The sequence below is a fragment of the Pocillopora verrucosa genome, chromosome 8, assembly GCF_036669915.1.
Source record: "Pocillopora verrucosa isolate sample1 chromosome 8, ASM3666991v2, whole genome shotgun sequence".
In the NCBI taxonomy this organism is placed as follows: domain Eukaryota; kingdom Metazoa; phylum Cnidaria; class Anthozoa; order Scleractinia; family Pocilloporidae; genus Pocillopora; species Pocillopora verrucosa.
The window spans coordinates 12,326,632-12,337,207 of NC_089319.1; the positions used below are offsets into that span (position 1 = coordinate 12,326,632).

Genomic DNA, 10,576 nt, shown 5'->3' on the forward strand with positions numbered 1-10,576 from the left:
TACATAATTAGGCTTTTTTACACACTCTCTACTTGACAGGTGTCAGATTATGACAGAGTCCAGTAAACAAATGGCAAAGTTGTTTTGAAGCCTTTTAAATCACAGCTCAGTTACTAGCTCCCAATGGCTTGTCAGCTCAGTTGGTGGAGCACTGCTATAGTATTTTCGACATCATGGGTTCAACTCTTACATACCCTGAATTTTTTTTCAGGTTTTATTTCACTACTGCTAAAGCAGTGTTCATTACTGCAAAGATTACTGTCATATTCATGTATTGTAAATAATATTATCATCAATAATAGATTTTTCTGGCATTCCACCAAGATATGTTGGATTGAAGGAAAACCCACAAAAAACAGAACAAAGTGAAGACATTACTAAACACGCAGGGTTAATGTCATTATGGAGTAAAAAAATTGATAGCTTGTTTACTAATTGCACAAGTGTCAGTTGGAGAGTGCTGAATTGACAAATGGAAACAGTCCCAAGAGTTAGATTTGGTCTTCCTCCTTCAGATTTAGAAATTAGGTGTACCTTAACTGTGCAAAAAAATTTGCCTTTTTTTGAGCAATCTGATCAGCAACACTCGCATCTTACAGCCTCTAATTGTTGAATGAGGTATCATGAATGTGGTGGATTAAGAAGTCATGAAATGAAGAAGTGAATAACAACAGGAAGCCTTTGCAACTGAAAAGTTGATAGTAAACTCTTATGCATCTTTCCACCACCCGACAGTGAATTATTTGGATCCCAATTGGGATTTCTTATATACCAGAAATTTGTCACTGTATGATTTTCCTTTGTCAGCTGTGTGATTGCATGTTATGGCAAACAAAGGACATTCAGTGTGTGCAAAGTAGAGAATGCTTTATGGTCTGAGGTCATCACTATCATGTGTGGCAATGTTAGTTGTATTTTGAATATTAAACCTTGTTTTTGTGTTTCTCACAATTGTCATTTTTAAATAGGGATTACTTGAAGTTATTGACTCCATCTACTTCTCAGGAAGAAGGTATTGAGCTTCTTATTTTTGTTTTGTTCCTTGCTTAATCAGGTCCAGTGTAAAGGTGAAACTCAGCGGAGTTTTTAAATTTGTTTCAGCCACATGATTTCTGCTGAGGACATGAATGTGTTCACATTTTAGGCCAATTTTATCTTTCATTTTGTACCACCAATGGGTGGAAAGACTTCATAGTCAGTAGTTTTTTGATTAAATTTGCTGTAATTTCCCAACTGACTGTTGATTATTTTTCAGTTCCAAGCCACCTGTACCCAGTAATGTGTTATCCATGACACAGCTCAAGACTATGGACTTGGCAGATCAAGTCAGGGCTCTTCTTATCAAGGGTGAGTCCTTTAACTTGCTTTTTGCGTATCAATTGGATATACAATCAAATTTCTCAAAAACTTATACAACAACAGAGTGTACCAAGACCAAGACCAAGATAGGAATGGAAGGATCCTGTGGTGGTCAATGCTTATCATACTGTTTGCAAAGTGGGAAGATGTACCAGTAATGGTTTCTTTAGATATTTATTTACTCTCTTTATTCTTATGTGCTATTCTGTCCATCTCCAGCCAAAGTGATCAGTTTTCTCACAGCTGTGCAGACTCTTGTCCCCAGCAGCAAAGGAAGCATCAGTGTTGAAATGCTTACAGCAATATGCTGTCCTGGTGCAGGGTTGCTGGGTAGTGAAAAGGTAAGAGCCTTTTTGCTAGAACCTTCTCTTTGGTACATTTAAGTATACACAATATGGCAGCTTATTTTTCAACAGTATTTCAACTGAAAATATTCTTAGTTGTGGTGACTTGGTGGTGGGTAATGTGTCTTTTTTTTCCAAAAGTGAGTTGTTGTATCCAGAGGGAACCATCAGTCCTAGTGGTGGAATTGCTGCTGATATTTTATGCAAAGGAAGAGACTATTTAGTAAGTTCAGGAATTTTTGTTTGGTTATGATATTTTTTACCTCAAGACAAAATTGTTTTTTTCTATTGCATTACAATACCATTCAAATGATATCTTTGAAGGGAATGGGCTCAACTTGAAGCAATTATTTTCAACTGCAAAAATTGCACAACCTTTAGAAATTGCTTACAGTTATGAACAAGGAAGAGGAGGAGGTATATATTAAGAGAATTTCTGCTAGCTTTTGGATGGACCTTGCTCCCCCAACAAGAGCTTCATGTAACAGGTAGTTGTGCTTGGAAAGGGCTGCAAGACAAAACCCAAACACGGGAGCCTCCTTTAAAGCTAAACAGACTGCTGTAAGAGGATTTGTAGGTGGAGGTAGACTGGTGGTAAGCAGCTCTTAAAGAAACACCCGTGGTTGTAGAAGTTACCTTGATTTAGTTATCAGCACATCAGTCCTCATGTATGTAGAGACTGGTTTGACCTGCCTTAGAGGTGATTCTCTCTTTTGCTATTTCAATTTGCTTATTGGCTTCATTTTTTATACCATTTCTTTGTAGATGTGGAGATTTACCCAGAGCAGAGTAGTTGTACGAAAAGATATCAAATCAGTTACAAAGGTCAGATTTGAATTCATGTAAAGTACTCCCTGCCTCCTGCATCAATATAATTTAACCCCCTAAAAGAATCCAGTATCTAATTTCTCCTTCCAACATTGCCCCTGAATCAAACATTTAGGTCACAAGAATAAAGGAAACGATCACTTATTTTAAGAAGCTCTTGTTTGTTCAACAAATTCTCTTTGTCAGTACTTTTGGAAATGTATAGAGAACAGTTTGGAGAATATGCATACTGATGTTGGGTACAAAGGGTTGAAATGATCACCACACTTGTTACACTTTATGATTTTAGAATCATTTTATGTACTTGCCTTGTTTGATTAACAAGAAATAATTTGTTGTAAAAATTAACCTAAAGCAAACAGTACATGCAGAGCCGATTGAAAGCAACACTTTTCATGTCTATGAGGACAGAATGTGTCATTTCTCTGGTGACGAAGAGGCACATTTAGTAGCATCTTCTGAAAGTCTGTGGTGTAGACGTCATAATTAGCTGTACAATTACTTTTTAACAATCAGCAATTCTTGTCTTTTTCAGTTACCGAGTGAGGACATCAAAGAAATGCTAGATCAGGTGAGCTGACATCATCAATTGCAAGGATTTATCAAAGATGTAATATGTATCAATAAATATTATCAATTCATTCATTGATTGTACGCGCAAGACTAAGAGAAAACTCTTAAATCCCGCTCTGCAAAGAATTACGGCTGCAACCACTTGTTCAGCAGCTATGATCTCACACTGAGCTCATTAGAAGAACTTCATGGACAAACAGGACAAGCATTTTAGCATTGTTTATATGAATTAAATGAAGACCGTATCCTTTGGATGACAATTTTTTTTCTCATTAATCGTTTACCAGATAATATGCACAGGTTCGATAATACCCTTTCGGAATTAGCCTCTATTTCATATACAGGAGAAAATTGGGATCTCTTCTATATACGTGTACGCTATTTTTGATCATATTCCTTTACGGGGAGAAAAGAAGTCATTCGCATTTTTCACGCCCTCGATATGTGGCTTCGTGGCTCAGTAGGTAGTAGCACTCAACTACTTTCTGAGAGGCGTGGGTTCAATCCCCGTTCTAGCCTGAATTTTTGCAAATTTCTTTTACTGCGATAATTTTAATTTCAGTAGGTCACCTTCGACAGTTACGAGTGCTCAAGAATGATGTGGGTGTTTTTAATCAGCCTTGAGTTTAATGTATACTCACAGGACTAGAAGTCTGCACTCCTACTCAGTATTATTAGCTATTTCAGTAACAAACTTTCTCGTTTTCATTGTTAACTAGATGTCGCGAATGAAAGTAACTATAGGCTGGGAGTTTGTGCTGCCATATGATATAGAGTTTGTTCAAAAGTAAGTATAACGTCCAATTTCGCTCAGACTAAGGGCTTAACGCTCGAAACGACAGTTCAAAGTCGTCGACACATCTGCGATTTCATACGCCGATCTCGGCGATCGGGCGAAAATCGCCAGGTGTGCCCGGTGCGGCGATGGCGATTTTCGCCGATCACCGCGATAGACGTATAAAATCGCCGATATCTGATAAGCCTGATATTGGCGATTTTATACGCCGATTGGAATCGGCGAATAAAATTTGCCAGGTGTGACACCGGCTTAAGAAACTCTTTACGGTGGCCAATTTACTTCATCAACTTAGTTGGTAAAACCAATTTAAATTGTAATATCCTATCGAATGACTTATACCAAGAGACATCAAGAAAAATGAACGGTCCGCCGATTATTTTATCCTGGAGAAGCGTATGAAACTTTGAAGAGATTAGATATTCTCCCAACTGTGGCTTTAAGTACAATTCTTTGTTTGTATCGTCCTTGAACCCTCATTTTGTTTTACTGTTCATTGTCCATCGATGAGATCAGTTCTTTATTTGTTTATTTATTTATCGGTAGGCACCCTGATGTTTACAAACAGCAGTTGACCATGTGGGAAGCCAAGTATCAAGTGTAAGTATATTTTCTTTTCCTTCTTATCGATAGAAAGTTAACCCTTTGCCCCGTTGAGGTAACTAGTATATAATTTCTCCTCACAATATTGTCCCTGAATCACATAGTGAGGTCATGACAAGAAAGGAAAATGATCACTAAGTAAGAAAGCTCTTGATTTTTCGACAAATTCTCCTCCTCAACACCTTAGGAAATTTATTGAGATCATTATGGAGAATGTGCATACTGATGTTAGGATGTAAACGGCTAAGTCAACCGGAGCTAGTTCCGATCTCTAAAGCGACAAAAAGGGTTGTTACTTCCCCTACATGGACTCCTTGTCCAGAGCAGGTTACTCAATCCTCTCTATCGAATTTATCTGGTTTCCTCAGTTGTGCTGCGCTGGTAACCTTTTGTTTTCTCTGGAGGCGAGAGACTTTGAGAGTGAAGTGTTTTACCAAAGAACACAGTAACCTTGTAATGTATCGGTCTTGGATAGAACCGCTGTAACTATTAGTGTACTGCCCATTATTTGGGATCACTTTGTAATAAGGGTGACTGTCCTCAGGTTCACTGTAGTGGGGAGTTTCTTAACTTTTTCCCTAAGTGTTGCCGAGGGTGTAATTGGCGGCTGTGCCCCGAAAAGGGACCTTTAACCCCTAAGAGTGATTCGCATCTAATTTCTCCTCAAAATATCATCCCTGAATTACACATTAAGGTCACAAGAATAAAGAAAATAATCACTATCCAAAGAAGCTCTTGATTGTTAAACAAATTCTCCCTCTCAATACTAGGAAATACATAGAGAATAGTGGGGAGAATATGCAAGCTGATGTTAGGGTGTAAAGGGTTAAGTGAAACCTTAAACAAACAACGGAAAGAGGTCTGAGAGGCGGCAGTAGACCTTCAGTAACCAGATGTTATTAGCCCCTGCTACAGGAGTTTGCAATACATTCCTTATCAACTTAATCATGCGCACTCTTAGCGCCGACTGAAGTGTCTGATCGACAGAGGTGCCCCGTTAAGAGACAGTCTAGTGTAACAGGCGACGTTATTAAGACGTTACTGACGTAAAACTATCAGATCAAATGAATTAAAAGAACGATTTTATGCTTTTCGACTTGACCGTGGGACTACGAAAAAATCTGAGGCCCACTTAAGGAGTCGTACCGCAGACTTTCGGACTTCGCAATTCGACGTTCCAATGAGTATCAGAGAGTTACAACCTAGTTCTCTGTTGCTCAGTGGTCTGGCACCGCGCTGCAAAATCCAAAAGTCTGGGGTTCAATTCCTCGGCGGTAACCCTGAACTTTTTTCTTCGTCCTACGCTTGTGAAAAGAACGAAGAACATCTTAGTATATTCGATGACCGAGCAGGGAAAAAAATGATCTTTCTCAACTTTTCTTCTAAGTCTTCAAAAACAACTGAATGTTCCAAAACAAGACAAGCTTGGAGTAGATCTTAAGAGGATGAACACTGGTGAGTTATCTAATTTCGTCGAGTCCGTGTGCTCGTTATAATGTTACGTCAGTATTACGTGATTGTTTCACGCGTGCTGCGTGTCTTGTATGATTGTTACGTTTGTGTTACATGATTGTCCCACGCTTGGTATCTGTCTGTTTTGATTGTTACGTCAGGCTTACGTGTTGTCTGAGGCACGATGTGTGTCTGTTTTGATAGCCACGTAAGTATTCTTTTGTTTTTGTTTCAAGCTTGCCGCCTGTCTGTTATGATTGTTACATCAGTGTTACGTGATTGTCTCGCGCTTGATGCGTGTTTGTTGTAACTGTTACGACAGTGTTACGTGATTGTCCTACGCTGTTTTGTTTTTACGTTGGTATTCCCTTTTTTGTCTCGCGCGTGCCTCGTGGTTGTTTCAAGTGTTTAGTTGATATTACGTTATTGTCTTGCTTTTTTTGGGGGGGGAGATGATAATGTTAATTTTCCTTTCCGTCTTTTACAGATTCCTGTCCCAGCATAGGAAACAAAAGGGTTTCTAAGCCTTCCAAATCCAAGTCGAATCATGTGATGAACCACAACACATCACAGGATGGATCCACTGAGGAGGAACACTTACCAATGGAAATTGACTGTAAAGAAGTCGCTAGTAATAATATGAATCATGAACTGCGTAAGGAACCTCTGGCGACAAATGATACACATGTTCAGGATTTGCTTAAAATCTTACAGGACTTTGTTCGTGAGAAACTGCACAGAACAGTTTTAAGTTTAGCCGATTTTAAAAGGCTGTTGCTTCTCCGGCGAACTGGTGAGTGAAGTAATTAGTCATTCGTTAGGGGAGAGTTGTTTACCTCCCCCCGCCCCCCGTCGTGTCTTCCGGGAATGTGAAATTGAGCATTGAATTTTTTCAGTGGTACAGCAGTACTGGTCGAAAGGATTTTATCGTATAGCGGGTTTTGATTTGAACAGATTTTTACGATTAGTTCTTGTAACAAAAAAAAAATCAGATCTAGGGAAAATTTATCACAGTAAGGCCAATTAAGAAATGAGAACAATTCCCGGGAGAGTAGGCAAGTAGTAGGTATTTAGACCCCCTATTATTTCTAAAGTATTCAGCAAAATGCTTTTAAGGAGAGAGTTGTAACTGACAGGTAACAAAAGACGAAAATATCACTTTAACTTAAGGTTTGAATGCTCTACAAGAATGAACAGAGAAAGTCAAGAATTAGTTTTAGCAGAGATTTTAGCCATTTCGAGCGGCAAAACATTTATTTTCTCGTCACCAATCTCTAAAAGACTTCTTTAAATTTTTCAAGCTGCATGATGTGTGACTTGAATGCCTGACTGCACGCCAAGCACTCAACTTTACATGCACAAATTGAACTGAAGTAGCATTAGACTAGTCTTAAATGTAATAAAAACAGTGACATCGATATCCTCGTTCTTGTAAAGCAATATTGAGGCCCCGTTATGATTAATTTTTTTAGTGTGATCGGATTAAACTGAGTGAGAGATAAAAAGAGTCCTGACGGTGTGAGAATATCAGATAAATTATGAGCATGAAGTCCCACTGATACTGATAGGATGCGGTCTATGACATGAGGGCAAACAAATTATTTTCTCTTTGAACCTAATGTTAATTTATTTTGTTAGCAAGCAGCCCAGGAGATCCACTATGTTCAGGAGTGCCTGACGTGCTCCTGGAAAAGGCGATCCTCGGTACAGGAGCGACAGAAATAGATTTCAAGGTGAGTACGAAACCATTCTGATCATTTTCTCGGAATTTGGCAGGATGTACTTTTATTCTTATAAAAACAATGCGGAGAAAATTGTTCGCGTCTTTGTTTGTAAGCATTTAGAGCATTTTTTTTCATTACAGTGGCCCACAGAAGCGCTGTCAGGCGATATACAGTCACGCAGACTATTTTCTTTCAGAAGCACAGGTGACTCGGCAGATGAGGTGAGGCTTTCCACAAAAGAGGTTATGTTGAAGCTTTCAATTTGACAAATATCTTTTGCAGTAATGTGTTTGACTACTCTCTCCCTCAAAGAAACTAACTTTAATGAAAAAAGGTGTAAGAACGTCCTGAGACTTATTACAAAGCTTGGTTGTCCCTAATCCTCTACACTCTAAAATCAGTATGCTTATTCCCCATACTGATCTCAATACATTCCCTCTGGTGCTGAAAAGGAGAATTTGCTTGATAATCAAGAACTTCCCTAGTTGGTGATCAATTCCCTTCATTCTCTTGACCTTGATGTGTGACTCAGGGGGGGGGGATATTTTAGGGAAATTAGATGCTTGTCACTCTTAAGGTTTAAAGGGCTGATGAAGGTAGTGAGTATATTTATACCACTGTGTCTTATGTGAAAAGCCCAAATCACCTCGCTTTGTATGCTTATCGTTGGCATTTATGCTTTAGTATCGAGCTCTGTTACTGGACATGTTCAGCAAATCCTGGGTCTTGACCAGGAAAGAATTTAACGCCAGGGCCACGGAGCAGGTTGGGGCCGTGCCTGGAAGAAAGGAGTGGATGACAATCCAGCAGGTAAATGAATGTGAAGATTCTGTTGGTAACTTGAAGGCTTATCAGCTTTTATAACCAATGATTACCCTGTTTCTTAAATGTAAGGCAAATTCTTATCGCTGCTTCTGTTTGGAATACCGGTGGCCATTCAGAGTATTTTGGTCAATAAACTGTTGTCTATGCTAGAGAGCAAAGACGTGTTATCTCACTCAGTAAGAAAAAAAATGTCCATCTTTTTTGGATCAAGTCCCCTTACTTGTCGTGGAAGCCCTGTGCTTATATTTACCCTTCGGCATGACATTTTTTACAATGTAATGGTAAATGAATCAGGAAGCGTACATCCAGGTATGCACTCGACTGTCACAGCTGATCGGTTTAGTGAGAACACGTAACAAAAGTGACCTACAGATGACGCAGAATATAAAGATTTTTCAACCTTGACTTCTCTCTGTCTCTCCAAAGCCGAACTTACACCCACTAACCATTTGGTGTCCGAATATCCACCTCGTCACTTACGCCTTATGGCACGTAAAATTCTCGAGCCACGCGTGCGAAACATAAACTGAATAGTGCGCGCTCAAAATAAGGTATATTTATGATTACGATAACAATGAGTAATTCACAAGTGTAGTTAAAATGTTCAAGTTATTTTGTTTTCTTTTTAGGATTTGCTTGAGAGGATGAGCAACAGGCATAGCCAGTGGTATCTGCGGGGAACATCCACCATTCTAACAAATCTATAGCTCCTGGTGGATAAACCATGTCGTTTTCTGCTCATTGGCAGACAAGCTTCACGAAAGGCGAGGCTGACATCGAGTCAAGCATGCGCATCACCCAGTTGACGTTCAGAGTTTGACTGTTATCACCCAACAGTGTAATCCTTAATATGAGGACAAAAAAGCTTGGTCTTAAATGAATATCTGCGGGCGATAGTTTATTTTTTTCCTCGGGAAAGACGTACAAATTTTATTCACATAATTGCATAAAAGTTTGGTAGAAAGAAATGAAACTACTGCATGTACTAAATGAAACGCCGCGGCGGTTTAGAAATTTATAACTTTTCCGTTGAACCGTTTATGTTAGGGCAGTGTCTATTCCAAAATCACATTTTGTAAACACTGACAATAATCACGCTTTGTAAAACAAAGACATGTTTAAGTTCCAATTTCTCGCATTTTTTTTTCGCGATAGATTCATAATCGGCTTAATTGGAATATCAGTGCAACATGGCTTGGTTAGATTATTGAGTTTTTCCAAGAATCCATAAAAAATGCTGCCCTCTGTTGTTTTAGGGTGGCAGTGTCTAGCGGTTATTTTACATCCAATTGCGCCTTGTTTTGGTGAGCGGTGTTTATCTGAGTAAATACGGTAAATGAAATTTGTCTCTTGAGAAGTTTGAAAATTTAGCTTGTTGTTTTTCTCGATTGTCTACTGTGACTGAGAATGTCTTCAACTTGCACAGTAACGTGTAGCAAATCATCGTCAACAGAGTAAAAATTGCAGCTTATTCTTCGGTTTTTTAGAACACTTTTTTTATATTCCGGTGAAACAAGATCAATGCAAAAAAAATTTTAACCCCTCTGCTTTTTGTGACTCTAGTTTTCAAAGTAATTCGTTCTTGCTGAATTGAATATCTTTTATATTACGAGGATTTTGTTTTATCTCAGGCGTCCTAGAATATTAGAATAACCTTGGTTCAGAAGTCTGGACAAAGTAAACTATTGCTCGTAGATAAATGCCCTTTATGCCGAAGGGCCTACCGAGTTAAATTACATCAGTGTGAAAACGCAAACAAGAAAGGCCTCTTTGAAGACCACTACAGAAATCGAGTCGCAATCCTCACCCACTGTGTGAAGCTGATTCTGCCAGGGGCCTTTCACCACTGTGGCTGGCAATATGACCAGATTATCACTCTTCTTGGACTTTGTTCCTTGAAAGAGTTCAACCAAGTGGAAAACTATTGAACAATTTGAAACAATGTATACAACAATAGGACTTATTTATTATGTGCTCAGATTACATTGAATTGAAATTTCACATGTCAAATGACTGTACTAGATGTTTCATAGCAAAAAATTAAAAACGCATTTCGAGAACTGATCTTTCTG

The 10,576-nt window shown here is 38.8% G+C and overlaps 1 protein-coding gene across 1 annotated transcript; it reads left to right on the plus strand.

Moving 5' to 3' along the window:
- The first annotated feature begins 1,253 nt into the window (after positions 1–1,253).
- On the plus strand, positions 1,254–10,568 carry LOC136283117 (DNA-directed RNA polymerase III subunit RPC5-like). Its single transcript, XM_066171414.1, has 13 exons — positions 1,254–1,347; positions 1,579–1,700; positions 1,845–1,926; positions 2,469–2,528; positions 3,067–3,102; positions 3,824–3,891; positions 4,447–4,500; positions 5,891–5,958; positions 6,443–6,748; positions 7,594–7,688; positions 7,820–7,900; positions 8,364–8,489; positions 9,134–10,568. The coding sequence occupies exons 4-13, from the start codon at positions 2,469–2,471 to the stop codon at positions 9,209–9,211; spliced, it is 972 nt and encodes a 323-aa protein (XP_066027511.1). The 5' UTR covers positions 1,254–1,347; positions 1,579–1,700; positions 1,845–1,926; the 3' UTR covers positions 9,212–10,568.
- The last annotated feature ends 8 nt before the right edge of the window (positions 10,569–10,576 follow it).

Excerpts from the sequence above, each read along its gene's own strand:
- LOC136283117 (XM_066171414.1), top strand. The coding sequence starts at position 2,469 with ATGTGGAGATTTACCCAGAGCAGAGTAGTTGTACGAAAAGATATCAAA. Across the intron at positions 2,529-3,066 it reads ATATCAAATCAGTTACAAAG|TTACCGAGTGAGGACATCAA; the intron begins GTCAGATTTGAA and ends TGTCTTTTTCAG. Across the intron at positions 7,901-8,363 it reads CAGGTGACTCGGCAGATGAG|TATCGAGCTCTGTTACTGGA; the intron begins GTGAGGCTTTCC and ends TTTATGCTTTAG.